Genomic DNA, 15,692 nt, shown 5'->3' with positions numbered 1-15,692 from the left:
AGACCTCCTCGCGAGAGTCCTGTGTGTCCCCTCAGGGCCTGATGGCCTGAGTGTGGGCTCCCAGTAACAGGGACACACAAGTGCAGGTGAGCTGTGATGAAGGTAAGCTCCTCAGCTGTGACCTGGCTTAGTGGCTGCCCTTTGCCCAGCACCAGGGGAGGGAGGGAGTAGTTCTCAGGGGTAGTGAGTTACTGCAGCTGTGGCTTGCAAAGTGGTATTGGCTCAGCCCAAGATCTTGTCCACTGAAAGAGGTACAGCTGAATGGAAGACATTTCCATACAGATTGAGAAAGATCATTGGCTTGCTATGCACAGGGGTTGCATTCTTTGCTCTCTACAAGTGCAGCAGGGGAAAGCAGAGATGGATAAAATCCTGGGCTCACTGGAACTGTGTATTTTGTTAGCCACTTTCAGAGACCTTCTCCATTTATATTGGCTGCATGAGAAATTATCTGCTAATACAAAAAAAGGGTGAACCCAGAAAGTTAAACTCTTCAACAGTGACATGGCAATCAGTGGAGATGTCCCTGCTGCTGGCAGGAACTGCTTTGAAAATATTACAATCCTGAACAGTACAGAACTATTAAGACTAATGAAAAGTGGAACTGAAACACATCACTGATGCCACTGTCATGACTCATTCATAAACAGTGCTACAGCATTAGCTGTGATGGTGGGAGCACATTTCACAAGGCTGGGAAGGACCACTCTGCAGACCAAATGCAAACTGGATGAGTCCCAAGCAAGACAGATCTGTGCTTAGTGCTGAAAGTGAAAGGGGCTTAAAAATACAATTGTAATCCAATCTAATAAATATGTACAAGGCCTGGAGGGAAGCAAAGTAGCTCTTGCAGTTCACACCTTTTGCAGACACTGGATGTGCAGTGATTGAGGAAACTATTGCAAGCTGATGCTATTCCTTCAGAATGTAGTTCCTTCTAGTTGTGTCTAGACGAAACTGGCACAGGGTCTTCCACCAAAATGAAATTTGAGCCACTACTTGTTACTTAGATGTCTAAAGAAACATGTGTGTCTGTGGTAGTCTGTCAACGTAGAAACGTGATAAAGCCAAAGTAATTTGGTCTGGAGATGGTCTGGTGGCTGTGAAGATCTTACAGCCCTACCCTTTCAGGGCATTTCTATGTGCTGATTCAATTACTCTTCCACTGTTGGAGACACAACTGTTGCAACACCAAGGGTTGCTTCAGCCTGCATGACAGGATGCTGCAAACACGGGAGGCAGAAGCTCTGACTTGCTGACCTCTGAGTGGGGTTGTAGGCCTTTCTTCCAGAGAGTTGTGGCTTGGACACACTGTGGGTGCTCTCCTTTATTGAAAAGGGCCAGATGTCGAAGAGTTATATGTATGTGCTATGGCACTGTTCTAGCAGAGAAAATGAATGTGGCTGAGCCAAGCAACAGCAAGTGAATAGCATGTTTTGGGACATCAGCTCCACCTGGAGGCCACGGAGGGCATGGTCTATCTAACCCAAGCAATGCCGTAAAGCAAAGTGAAAATGTCAGCCCCAAACCTCCCTTAGAGAATCCAAAGTACACAGTAGGAAGGTATTTTTTTCCAAGCTTAAAGCTGCTTCCTGTGGAAGTGAGGAAGCATCTTTCTTAAGAGGTGATTCTCTCTTGAATGTCAGTGACAGCAAGTCCCTGCAATTGTCAGTTCTCAAACAGAAGTATGTGATGTTCCCACAAGAAACCCTTCCTTTCTCAGAGACTGTGGTTATTACTAGAGAGAAACTAACGTGCTCAGTTACCTTCATCCTAGGCTTGCATGTCTTTGGTTGCCTTTAATTATCAGTGTTTAGAGCTTGGCCGTGAGCATGAGGTGCTCAGGGTCTGGTCCGTGAAGCAGCACACCAAGTCATGAGAAGAGCAGGTTCAGAGGCCAAGGCTATAGTATTTTGGCACTCTGGCCTCTCCTTGGAGTGTGAGGCATCTCCCTGCCGTGAGGTGGTGCATGGAGACAGACAAGACTCTTGACCTTAAGCAGCTTAAGGACTCAGCATGGTTTTGAAATAACTAAAGCCACCAGCCCAGCTGGCACAGAACAGGGTGCTGTACTGTCTCAAATGGAAGGAAAAACTGTATTTGTTTATTGTCAGAAAGACAAAAATTCTGCACTCTCTTTTAGTAATAATTTTGTTGGAGGACTGAAGAGCTTGCAGACTGCACAGGAACAAAGGCTAAAAACCTCAGGACAAACCTGTGTGGTGACTGTCATCAGCTGGAGGAAACTTGATTAAAGTACTCTGTTTCCCAGAGTCTCTGCTACATTCTGCACTGGTGATGGCACAAAGTGGACATGGGGGAAATAGAGATGGGGTCAGCAAAAAGTCTGATCTTTATAAAGCCATTGAGAAAATTGCTTTCAAGCCAATTCCCTGGTGATCATTTCAGGAAAGGGTAAAGTTTGAGAGGAAAAAATGTATCTTTTTTATCTTTTTTTTTTTTTTTTTTGTATCTTTTTGTGTGTTTGTTTGTTTTGTTTTGTTTTTTAAACTACCATGCACAGTTGAAAGAAACGAGCATTCTTTAAGGTCCAAAGGCATAGCATCTTACTTTTGCAATGGGTGGGCTGCCAAAACAGGGCAAACACTGAAACTCTGTGGAAAGGAGAATAATAATAGCTGTCTGACTTGTGTTTCAGATGGGATTCATACACTCACCTGTGCCCTGATGCTGCTAAACACAGATCTTCATGGCCATGTAAGTAGTACTTGGAGATGCGTCCTTCCTTCTTTCCCATCTATTGTAGAGGTCTTTGCCCTTAAGCAGTATGCATTTCTGGAAAATCAAGATAGGGTGGCAGAGGGTACTCTGAACAGATCCAGGGGAAATTGTGGGTGCTGGGACCAGTTCTGGGGACAGACCTTCTATTACTGTCACTGCACACTCAAGCCAAAGTCACATCTGATGTCAGTTATCTCATATAGGCACAGGCAATGCAGCTTTCTTCCCAGGACCTACTGCATACATCAGCCATGCCACAGAAGCTCTCATGGAGAAGTCATCACCACCAGTTTTTGTGGAGTGGCAAACAGCAGCTCCAATTGTGCTGCTTTTTCTGGTGGTTCAGACATGTGACACTCACCTCATCTGCAAAACTGCAATGGAATGATTAGTTTCTTACGGGACCAGATCTGATCATTCATTCCCAGAACATGAAGCAAATCCCAGCTGTTCCTTTTCCCCAAGACATTACAGAAAACTACTGGAGAGCATCACATCAGAGAGGCCTTTGGATAAAGAGCTGGGTGAGCAGAGCTCACTGCCCAAAGGTGTGGCTGGATGGAAAACAGCAGAGGCTATGCATAAGTTGGATTTATTCCTGAAACATCAACTAGATTGTTCCCAGTGTATAGAGAGGAGAGCAGAGTAGGAGGAAGAGTCACTGCAGAGAGAGATGGGACTGGGCATAAGGGACACACTGGGACGCTGTGTTCCCTTGGAGAGCCCTGCCGTAATGTTCAGCTGGGAGTATGCACAGACTGTGCCCTGCTCACTGCTGTGGGAAGATGTAGGTGTTGTTTATACAGATCTCCTTCCTGCTCTCCAGCCTTGTGGTGCAGACATAGAGCACGGCTGTGAGCCTCAGAGGACTGTGCACAGGGCTAGAGGAACTCTTCCAATCTCAGGTCACTGAAGCACCTTCTTTCCTAACCCCTCTGAAATCTTAGACCTGGAGCCACAGACTCCCCATGGCTTCTGTGAAGCTGGGAGGTGGGAGGGTGTGGGTGTGGGTGCGTGGATGTGTGTAAGGCTTGTTACAGCAGCCTGCATGTATGAAACCCGCACTAGTTTTAGTCCCTTTTTCTGCCCCACAGTCCCATGATTTCCAAGCTGTATTATCAGAGTCCTCTTCTGCCTCCAGCTGGTAACAAGTAGTTGTGCATCTGCAGAGACTTGCCCTGATTTATCTTTATGAGCCTTTTAATGAGATGGCAGTAGGCCACAACCTCACTTTTTGTATACTGGTTTATAATCACCTTTGAGAAGAGCCTGTTTCTGTAAGAGTAAGAAGATAGCACTGCATGAGTGCTCTTCACCTATGATGGCAAAGATGCAAAGGCCGCCAGCTTCACCGGTACCATCCTGACAGTCCAGCTGGGAGACCCTCCCCATCATTACACACCGTGGCAAAGTTTGAACGCAGCAGTTGGTGGAGGGAATTACTGGTATCAGCAAGAGCATCCTTTCCAGATATGCACTGTGGCCTACACCAGGCTGGCTACAGCTGCCACAGCTTCATCCTCTTGGGAACAGGCAGCCTGTGACCAGTATCACACTGTCTCACTCCCACATGGCTGCCAGTAACATATCTAGGAAAGTGTCTTTGCATGTGGTGGGACAGCACTGGGCCCAGCTTCCGGGAGGGTCTGACATAACATTCATCCTTCAACAGGAAAGTTTGGAGCCAAGGAAATACTTTTATCAAGGCATTTACTGCAACAGCAAAAGCAGACAATAGCAGAAGACAAAATGCACCTTCACTCAAAAGGAAAATAATTTTGTCTGATTGTTTTAATTAAAAAAAAAAATCCAAAAAGTGTCTGGGAAGGTGGAAATTATTGAAAAGGAAAAATAAAAACAAACAGAAAAACAATCCCCCCCCCCCCCAAAAAAAAAAAAAAAAAAAAAAAAGCCTCCAAAACCTTATCATTTCAATTTTTCATTGACAAGCTGCCTAGTAGACCTGGTGAGAAGAAATTATCTCATGCTATCTAGGCAAGGAAAAATGCATCTTTCTTTTGACCAGGTGTAGAAATGCCTGAACTTTTCTTTGAAAAATCTTTTCTTTATTTTTCCATGTGTAACATTAATTTCTTCTTCTCCTTCTCCTCCTTTTTTTATTCCTCCTTCTGCTTCTGGAACCTCTCTTTCTGCTCTTTAATCCTTTACCAGGTGGTAAGTGCAGTCATTCTAGTGTTTTACTTTAAAGCACTAGCATTTGACTTGGGTTTTTTTGTTTGTTCATTTTGGTTCTTTTTTTTTCTGTGTTAAAAATTAAAAAAAAAAAAAAAAAGGAAAAAAAAAAAAAAGAGAGAGATTTTGTTTGTCTGGATTCCTAAGTTGTTGTGCAGTGAGTGTCCTTCACTACTTGGTAGCCCATTAGCAACTGATATGAGTCACATAAAATCCTCCTTGTGCAGAGAAATTGCAGGATACCTGGAACTGTGTGGCTTGATCTCTCACTCCTTGTTTTGTTAAATATGCTGTTGGTATATTATATATCACTTTTATTTTTTTTTTCTTTTTAAATTTCTTATTTTAATATTGTGTGTGTATTTCAGTGTTTTCCTGTACATTGCCACGGAATGGGACATCCCTTTGGTTAGGAGAGGGGGGAGTTGATGTTTCTCATTAAATGGCAAATTGCCTACAGTAGTGTCTCCACAGTGGGCTAGTTCACCATCCCAGTACTGATGATCACATATGCTGAGTTCAGGACTAAAAGTGATGAGACTGGCTTTAAAACATGAGATTTGCACACGGACACACCATAGTTCTACTTTAGTACTGTTGATTTTCTACTGCAGGTACATTCAGACCCTGTTTTGAAATGGTCCTGCAAACATACTATTTTTAAAATGAGGTGCTCCATTTTCATAGAATCACATGATTTCTGGAGTTGCTGTTAAAAGCCAACAGTTATCAGCAAACGTTGCAAGCTTTTTAATATAAACCAGGTTGTTCCAGCACTGCACAATGCTCTGCTGGTGCTGTTTGAGCTCCAGGAGATGTTATGACAAAGTACTCCTGTGCTCTATCTTTGACCCTCAGAGACAAAGCTTGGAGATATTTCCTTTTCAACGCATATCTTTCTTCCTCCTTGTTCAGAACTGCTTGCCATGGAAGGACAGTGACAAATCAACACCTCTTCATCACCAGCACTCTCAATTACATTTTGCCCTCAGAGTACCAAGTACTTTGCTGAAGCCCAGCTCGTATGCTCACACTGTAATGCAATGAGCTTAAGCATTCATTTCAAAGAGCAAACCAGCAGCTCTCACGGCCATTGGACAGAGCATAAAAATGGGACCTGTGGCAGCTCCTAACACCACATGCATCACTATTTGTCTTAAAAACACTATGATATCGTCCTTTGAGACAAGCTTGTGACTTCTCATTAGCTATGTGTGTTAGTAGCACTCGGAAAGCTGAAGTGCTCTGACAAACAGCCACTGGAGACACATGCAGAGTGACACCAGTCTGCCCACAGTAGCTTTGTGTGGTCTAGGGGTCATTGTCATCCGAAGTCTGCAGGATCATTCCCTGCAGCATGTTGATTTTGATTCTGCGGCGTAAAATAAATCCACTACCAGATCCCTTTGTCCAGTCAGACCAGCAACCCTCACCCTCATGATGCAGCATATGTAGTTTGTGTTGTTGTTTTTTTTTGTTTGTTTGTTTTCCCCAGGAGATAAGTATTTGAGGAAGGTCAAGAAAGCCTGAGTAAAAGCAGGGTCTGTCAGGGGCAGGATGCTTATGCTGGGAAGCTCATTGTGGATGCACTCCACTCACCACTTTGTACCTATGTTTGATGCCTCGTACCTCCAGCCAGAAACTCAAACACCTTACAGAGGGAGGGCTGGGGAGAGACCCCAGATAGCCACCCTTTATGACCTCTGGCCACCAGCAGCCTGCTCCTTCTCCTGGGACTTTCACATGGCAATTCTTTTCCCACTGAGCACCCAGTGTTCCCTCATCCATACATACCTGCACAGCCTCCTGATGCTGGGACTTGGAAACAGCCAAGAAATACCAGGCTACACCTGAGTATCTTCCAAAGCCCCTTTTTAAAAATGTGTTCTCTCACCCTCCTTCCTTTCTCCACCCCCATGCCTGTTGTGATCCTGGCTGGTTTGTTTGTTTGTTTGTTTGTTTGTTTTGCTGTAATTCACCAACCAGCCAGTACACAAACCTCCCCTCCCTCTGCTGAAGAAACATAGCATGTTTGCAGGCTTCCCAGCAGGTTCCCCGTGCCTGGTTCAGCCACTGAGCACTGTCCGGCAGGAGCATTTAGCTACGGGGTCCAGTTATGGGCAGCAGCTGTGGGGCTTTCCTGTGAGAAAGCAAAGATAGTCAAGCCTCATGCTGTGCTGTACTGTGCCAACTGCAGTGTCCCGAGGCACTGCAGATTCATAACAGTGCTTTTTCTCTCTTTTCCCTGACCTCTCATGGAGGAGACAGGAGGCATCATCAAGAATTTCAGACAGAAATGCTCAAAGCTGCTCAAAGGCAGCATCAGCTCCATGCATCAGCTCCATGCCAAAATGTGTGTCTGCATACATAGATGGCAGGTGGGGGGGGCTGTTGTGGGTTAATCCCAGGGCCTCACTCTTTGCTGATGCTTTCCTCAGGGAAGAAACCCCAGGGGGTTCTGGCATCAGTCTCTCACAAGACATTATTTTCTTGCACAGAAAACACACCTTACTGTGCGGGGCACCTCTTAGATCATCTGTTGCAACTTCATCCCCTTCCAGTGAGGGCCTTCCTTTTCTTCCTCATTGAGTCCCTAAGTGGGGCCCTTGCTCAACCTTAGGACCAGTGGTGGTACCTCGTCTCTCCTGCTCTCCTCTCACTACCTCCATTGTCCACTCCATGTGATATCACCACAAGAGCTGTTCCTGGGGACTTTGCTTGAGGGTGTGGAGGCTGCGATATGGCATGACACTGGAGACATGTATCTTTCCTTTGTGATATCAGACTCCTTTTTCTGAACCCTACAGTTCTCACTGACCCCCTCCACACCTCTGTTCCAGTCCTTTGAAAAGGTACAATTGCAGGGGGAGTCAAGCAAAAAGGCTGTCTGCCTCCAGCCCCTCAACCCCTGCAGGCTGAGAAAGTGACCTGGATATGGTGAGGGGTAAAAGGTTTGGGAAGACAGATGGCACAGACTAATATCACGAACTCCAGATGACCTGGCAGTATCGGCACCAAATTTATCTTGGCATTAGCTGGTGATGACTGAGATTGTCTGTGCACTGCCTTCACACAGCCCAGCACCTTAGTTCACACAGTACCAGTAGCTGGATTATCTCTCCTTGTAACAACAATGAAAATAACAGTTTTCATCAATCATTGTCCAGTGCTGGTTGTCTTCAGGTGCTGACATTGCATGCTCATACAATTTCCCACACTGTAAGCTTGGAGGCACATCCCAGTTCTAATATTTAAGGATGGTTTGAGTGCTTGTCTTGAGTTTTGAAGCACAGACCTCGTACCAGGGCCAACCTGGAGGCCAGAGGTGAAATCAATGAGAAAGTTTGGAGCGAGACCTGGAGGTTGTTTTCAGGTGTTTTATCTATACAATTAGAAGAGGACATTTTAAGTGTTTTGTTGCTGGCATGAGCAAATAAATCAAAGATCCCAATAGAAAATAAGAGCAGAAGATGTGCATCTAGCTTTGAGTTTCTGAGGCAAACCCAGGCCTTGCTACTACATATAAAATTGTTCTTAAAAAAACAGTCTCATTAAAGTCAAAACTTTCCAGAAATTTAATGTGCTGCTTCTTTGCCTTGCAGAATATTGGCAAAAAGATGTCATGTCAACAGTTCATAGCAAACCTGGATGGGCTGAATGATGGGAAGGACTTTGCAAAGGATTTGCTGAAGGTAATATGGCACACATAGACAGTGGGATGCTGTCATTATTATGGCAGTGTAACCGAGTCCTACCATAACACTCAGAGACCTTGAGTCAGCATTTTCTATCACACATTTATTTCATTAGAATTGTAATCCAGGTTATTCCGGGATTTATCTGCCCTCAGAGCATGCTGGGGGTCCCATCCCACCACGGTAGTTCTGTGATATACCAGATAATGTACATTAAAAAAAAGTACCAGAAATACGTCTGTCTGGCACAGATACTTTTCTCTGCCTTCAGTTCCATGTAATTATAAGTAGCACTCCAAGATAACTAGCTCAGTAACATGGAAGATTGGTTAGAGAAAGTATTTTCTCCTTCCATGTGATTTAGCACCACCACCATTTTCTCCACCTGCCACAGGTACACCAGCCTGCTCTGTTTTTTGCTGTATGGAAGGAAGTTGAAAGGGCTAGCCTCACATCAGGGATGTCATGACAAGCTTTAGACATAAACTTCCCCACCAGCAGACCTCACCCTATGCCATTCCTCAGTATGGTGAGGGCTACCCGTGCGTTCTGCTTTTCTCACCCGTTCTTTCCCTCCTAGTGCCTCAGAGGAGTCATTGGGAGTTTTCCCAGGAGAAACTGGAAAAGCTGAACCACAAAGTTATTCATCCCTCTCCTGCTTCTCAGGGCAGTGTTCAAGCCTCCACTGTCCCTTTCCCCTAGTTAAGACATAGGAGGTGTTTTGGTATATACCAGACATTTCTATCAAATTTGTGTAGGCCAGAGTTCACTCAGGACTGGGCTCAGCACCCAGAATTTAGCAAAAATATCATGAATGGGCTCTTCAGCAAGGCTGGCTGCCAAACACCTATACTCCTGACATGTTCAGTCCAAACTATAGATAACAAAGGGTTTGGGAGGACAGCAGTTGTATTGCTCACTAGTGAATACTTCTCCAGGACATTTTAGAAGTGAAGGTATCTCTCTGAGAACACAGACAGGGTGTAGAAGAAATGATCTCCACAAACCAGACATGTCTACTACTAGAGACACAGCTAATACCATGTTCTTGTTGCAGACACTGTATAACTCCATCAAGAATGAGAAGCTGGAATGGGCCATGTAAGTATATGTTAAGCATTTTAGAAAGAGACTATCTTTCAAAGTAGCTGACAAGTCTTGAACCCTGCTTTTAGCTCCAGAAGTTTTCAGAACATCTCCTGCCAAGCTCTTAAGTACTGAAATCCCTCCTGTAGGCAAACTGGGTTTATTTATGGTTTAGACACAAAAGCAGACAGAGAGATTGGTGGCAGTCTGTGGGTGCAGGTTCCATAGAATCATAGAATAGAATCAGAATCATTCAGGTTGGCACAATCTAAATGGCACAATCTAAATGAAGGGAAAGTCCCCTTTATTTTCTATTATGCCCAGAAAGCGCCAGTCCCTCTTCAGGTGCTTCAGAGCATGGTCTTTGCTCGAGAAACTCAAGATCTGGGGTTACTTTGGTCACCAAGACCTCCCTTCTCTTCCACACAGTTCCTTCTGGAATCACTATGGGAGAATTGTTATGGCTGGAAGGGACCTCATGAGGCCTCAAGCCCAGCTTCCTCTCAAAGTGTTGACAAATGTTGAATTCAGACCAGATGCTCAGGGCTATGTTCAGCTGCATCTTGAAAACCTCCAAGGGTTTTCTGGCCTTTCCAAGGCCCCTCTGGGTCTATGCACCAGTGTTTAATTATCCTGGTAGTAGCATTTTTTTCTCACCCAGTTGAAACCTCTGGTTCAATTCACAGCCACTGTCTCTTGTCCTCCAGTGAAGAGCTTGTCTCTGTTTACTGGATAACCTCCTCATAGATACTGGAAAGCTACTATGAGGTCCCCCAAAGACATACCTTTTCTAGGTTGAACAAGTCCAGTTCTTAGTCACTTCTCACAGGGCAAGTACTTCAGCCTCTGAGCATCTTGATGGCCTCTGCTGAACTCTCTCCAGCTTGTTGATGTCTTCTCTGTATTTGAGGCTCAACAAAATTGCCGTATGTAGATATGATGTAAAGAGCAGAGGAGAATGATCAGTTCTCTTAGCCTCCTCAGCGTGCTGCTGTTCATACAGCCTAGAATGCTCTTGGCCTTTCTTTCTGTCAGGACACACTGCTGGCTCTTGTTCACCCTGCTGTTTGGCAGGAACCCAAGGGCCTTTTCAGCAGAGCTGCTTCCCAGCCTGTCAGTCCCAGCATATCCTTCTGCAGGACCACACCACACCAGTGGAATACTTTGCATTTGTCCATTCTGCATTTAGTGAGGTTCCTGGTCTTCTGCATGGTGGCCCTGCCCTCACAAATATCAGTTTCACAACCCAGTTTTATGCAATCCACAAACTCAAATGCAGTCTGTCTCTTCCTGCAGATCACTAATAAATGAAAATAAATCTGTTCCCCTTCAGCTTTACACAGACACCTGACTCACCTACTGTTACCCCGAAACAAGGTGACAAGTCTGGGAACAGCTAGTGTGGTGGCCTCCATGATGTTTTCACACAGCACTTTCCTCAGCCCTTCTTCCCCTTCTCTGCTGACCACCGTCTGCCTACAGCACAGGCCAGGACCCTCAGCGAGGAGATGGGAGATGTTTGCTCCCTAGCACCATTACAACCCCACTCTTACCTCTGCCTTATAAAAGCCCATGACAGACTCAGGGCCTTAAGGTAACACAGTGAACACCTCTTCTCTTCTCCCACTTGGTCTCAGACCTGTTTTGTCTCCAGAGAATTGTGAGACTGAGCAGGACCTTTTGGGCCATTAGCTCCATCATCTGATGTTCACTGTACCCTGTCCTTGCCAGAAAAGTGTCTGGACATGGCTTGCTTCCACCTCCATCCCCAGCTACCTGGGCTGAGCTTGCAGACATAAGAAGTCTACTGACTGGTTTCAAAAACAATCTTATGTCGAATCTGTGAGAAAAGCACCAGGGCGAGCGCTGCAGTGGAGATGTAGCCCTGGAGGGCTGGTCGGTGGGTGGACGTGGTCACCAGAGGGAGCTCTCTGGTTCCACAACGGGTGCCCGCAGGGTGCTTTATGTAAGGAGTTCAGCAGGAGTGCATGTGCTGGGTGGCTGCGGGCGGCGTTTACACAACTGCGAGCTCACGCTGCCCTGCTTGGGCACGTCGGAGGGATAGCCACCCCCAGGGCACAAATAGAGCCAGCCAGCAGCATCCAGCCCTTCTCCTGCCCCTGCCACCCTGCCCGTGTGATTTCCTGCACCACCTTGCTTGCTGCACTCAGGCCTGCGACCTGCCTTGCTTGCTGCAGGGTGTCCTGCGTTATCACAGGCTGTAACATGAGGCCCCCCTCAGCTCCCCTGATGCAAAATAGATGCTCCCTGACGCGGGGTACCAGACCCTCTGCCTTCTCCCAGTGGCCATCCAGCATGTCAATGCACTTGCCCATGAAGTCCAGCCAGATAGGTAGACACACGGCCAGCACCCCAGCAGCAGGCAGGAGTTCAGGGGGGTCTCTCTGGTGCAGTTCTGAGAACGGGTCCCCACTAACTCCCCAGCCAAGTGTGGTGTCTGGGTACTGCCTAAGCCCCAGGACTCCTGTGGGTGTCAAGAGCTGAGAAATCATCCTTCTCTTCCAAGAGCTGTCTGATGCTTTCGTCATGTATTAGCTGTAGGTGGGAAAGTGTGGTATTTTCTTGCTTATATCCCATCTAATGGTTTAAACTCTGGTTCATTCCTCATCTGAGGTTTGTTCCCAATCTAATCTAATCTGATCTAATCTGGGGTGACCACGTCATTTAGACACAAACATGTATCACGACAGGCAGAAATTCCATGTTTGCTGTCCTCCTTAATGTCCAGAAACCCTGGGAAAATACCACTTCCCATGTAGGTTCTAGTTTCTATGTGCCAAATTAGATTTCACTTCAAACAGGACGAGGTAGGTTTGGAGGAATCATTGGACATTTTCTGGAGCTGCTCAGCCCCTGCTGTCCAGAGTCCATGAGCAGGAGATCTGTGAGAAGTTTGTATGGAATCACCAGCATTTCTTGCTCTCTCCTGGCCCTCCCTCAGGACACAAATGGGGAGAGATGCATAACCTATTCCAGAGTCTGTTGTTTGATCAAAGTGGCCCATCTCCCTAATGTCTTCAGAGCTTTGGTGCCTCAGAGATACTGAGGACATTCATAAAGCTTCTTCAGTATCTAGGAGACACCAGCTGTGGCCTCAGGAAAGGTTGAGAATCCCTTGTGATACCTGGCTCTCAGCCAAAGACCACTTTAAATTTCTGAATGTGATGCACAGAGTTGGGGACTTTCTCTGTGGAATGAATGTAGTCCTCAGCAGTGCTGTGTCTGAAGATCCCTGGTGTTCAGACAAGCACCTAACCCTTTCTTGCTTTCAGTGACCTTACAGTGAGGCCACTGGGACAGTTAACCTGCCACCCATGCTCCTTTCTGCTCTATGTAGATCACCACCATTGGCACACTTGGTGTGTTACAGTCTCTGTGTCTCCTTTCCTTTTCTTTCTCGACTAGTCTTGTAATAAATAACTCCTTGTTACACCAAAACAAATAGGGCACACTGTAACCCCACCCACATGTCCTCCACTCAATCTCTTCTTTGAATTTGTTTCCAAGTGATGAGGACGAGTTGAGGAAATCACTCTCGGAGCTGGTAGACGACAAATTTGGAGCCAGTGCAAAGAAAGTGACAAGGATTGTTGACAGCAGCAACCCCTTCCTGGACATCCCCCAAGCGCTGAATGCAGTCACCTACAAGCACGGTGTCCTCACGCGCAAAACCCATGCAGACATGGATGGGAAGAGAAGTACGTGTTAATGGGACAGAAGATGTGCCCCAGGAAGTAAAAAGCCCTGCCCAAGCCTTCTCCCTGGCTCTCCTGCTGGAGTGGCATTTTCTCACTGTACCCCAGGAAACACAAAAGAGATCCCCCCCTAGATCCATGAGCACCAGCACACAGGGAAAGGAGGGTTTTTTGAGACATTTGCAGATATGGATGATTTCAGGAGACCTCAGTCTTCCATTATCACTGGCAAAGAACCTAACAGTGCCTGTCCCACACAGATAGACCTGGTCTTCCATTCTGTTCATGGGCATAACCCTGACTCCTACATTATGAGCAATAGGTCAAGGCTAGTTACACAGGAGTTGTCCACCTGAACATTGACCCTGGGGACAGTCTGGTTGTCAAAGCTTTGGCCCTGTCAATATTCTGCCATGTGCAGGGTGCTGGTGAACAGGTTGTCTCATAGCTCTGCTGTCAGTATATGGTATTACACAAAAGTCAAATGGAAATATATTTGGGAACTGTTAATGAGCAGTGCTTAATGAAACCTTGGATGACCTCTTTTGCTAATTGATATTGATGGCCCAGTCACTGCAGCCAATTAAAAGTCTTGAGTAGAGAAGATTACCGCCAAAGGCCTCCTGCTTCCAGCACTTTCTTAATAGCCCATGCCTTGGAGGACCAGCTCTCTTGTGGTGGTGTAGACAGGCTCCCCACCCCTCCCACCCCTCTCCAGCTTCCAGCAAGCTCTCTTTCCCCAGGTCCATCAAGACGGTGGGTGGTAATGCTCCCCCCTCATTGGAACTGAAGCTTCCATAGCCAGGGTATGTCTGCCTAATTCATCCAGACCAGAGGAGCTCAGGGCAGGTCTCTGTTCCTCAAGCGTTTAGTTCACAGAATACAAACCCATGTCTGGAGGAACAGAGAGACTTCCCGTATATGTCCACTGGTAGGTCTGTACCTGCTCATCTCTGGTTTTGACCTGTTTGTGTTCTCATGGGGAGGCTGCATCTCCCATTTCTGTCAACTGACATGTCCCTGATGACAAGCCACTCATAAGCAGTAGCTTGGAGGTGTGTGAGGTCCGGGCATCAGTACATGCCTATGGTGGGTCAGGAAAGGGTTGGTTTTGCCAGAAATGTGAAGGTCAAGTACTAACGACAGAAGCAGGTGTGTATAATTAGTTGTTCTTCCTTTTTTAGCTCCCAGAGGAAGAAGAGGTTGGAAGAAATTTTATGCTGTGCTTAAAGGGACCATCCTTTATTTACAAAAGGTAACTGTGGTGGACTGTCCCATTTGCTGTTTCATGCTGTGCCCAAAGCAGTCCTGCCGTCCTAAGTAGGAGACCCATACATGCATGCAGAGGAGAATCACTGTCCTAATGCATGTGTGGATGTATACAGAGCTCCTCCAGAGACCAGTATACAGAGCTGGAGATTGCCGTCATTGATGATGGTGTTCATGCTAAGGGCACAGCCTCAAAAGAAGGTCACACAGGAAGAAATATGAAAGAGGAAATATAGAGGCAAGATTTCTGCAAAAGTGTAAGGAAGAAGTATAAATAAATAAGGGATACTGGGGAGCATGACTGAACAGATATGGAGAAGGTGAATTAGGGTGTTGGTGGGACATGCCTTAGGAAGTGGAGGGGGCAGACCATCAGACCAGTCTTGTCCTGGCTATTGTTTTATTAGTTGGCATAGATCTGAGCATGAGTACCTTCTGTGAGGCTGGTATGGAATTCCCCATGCTTAAAGTTCTTTGTCTCCTTTCAACCTTGCCAATTTGGGTCCTTCCATGGGATCCCAAGAGACGTTTTCTGCCTCTCTTCATCTCCATTCCATAGCTTTCTCCAGCTCCCCTGTTCCACAGCCATCTTTGAGTCTACATGAGTATAAATCCCAGGTTCCCATGGGAGGCAAAGTTACCATGGAAGACCTTACATGCATGCTATGGCATTCACCTCTCTGCCTTTGAAAACCCTTGGATGCTAGGAAGATTTCCATGGATAGTCTTTTCTGTGGAAATATTAAGGAGCCTGAATAGGACATCACTTGAATGTTAGTAAGAGTCAACCAGGGGTGCCAAATGTCTACTCATCATGAAGCAGCATAACCCACTGAACTAGGTCTGAACTACTTTAGTAGCACATGCTGTTCAGTAACCCATTGAACTCACCTTGCTGAAACAGCATTCCCTATGGGTAGATGTTCCTATGTATTGCAGTATTATCTCCAAAGCAATGAGAATAAACAAACTTTGGATTATATAAGAAAGG

At 46.1% G+C, this 15,692-nt stretch overlaps 1 protein-coding gene across 6 annotated transcripts in view; it reads left to right on the top strand.

Annotated features, from left to right (window-relative positions):
• The window catches only part of PSD2 (pleckstrin and Sec7 domain containing 2), an 84,783-nt gene that overhangs the window by 53,812 nt on the left and 15,279 nt on the right, over nt 1-15,692 (top strand). For 5 of the 6 annotated variants that reach the window (XM_084535305.1, XM_084535306.1, XM_084535308.1 and 2 more), the window contains 5 exons: nt 2,660-2,720; nt 8,537-8,627; nt 9,688-9,731; nt 13,245-13,435; nt 14,617-14,687. In XM_084535305.1, the coding sequence (XP_084391431.1) occupies nt 2,660-2,720; nt 8,537-8,627; nt 9,688-9,731; nt 13,245-13,435; nt 14,617-14,687 (458 nt within the window). The remainder of the gene's footprint in view (nt 1-2,659; nt 2,721-8,536; nt 8,628-9,687; nt 9,732-13,244; nt 13,436-14,616; nt 14,688-15,692) is intronic. The other variant, XM_084535309.1, reaches the window with a different exon arrangement.

Source organism: Aythya ferina, assembly GCF_964211825.1.
Source record: "Aythya ferina genome assembly, chromosome: 14".
NCBI classification, from domain to species: Eukaryota; Metazoa; Chordata; class Aves; order Anseriformes; family Anatidae; genus Aythya; species Aythya ferina.
The sequence above is the reverse complement of the archived record's forward strand: the minus strand, read 5'-3'. Positions and strand labels throughout refer to the sequence as shown.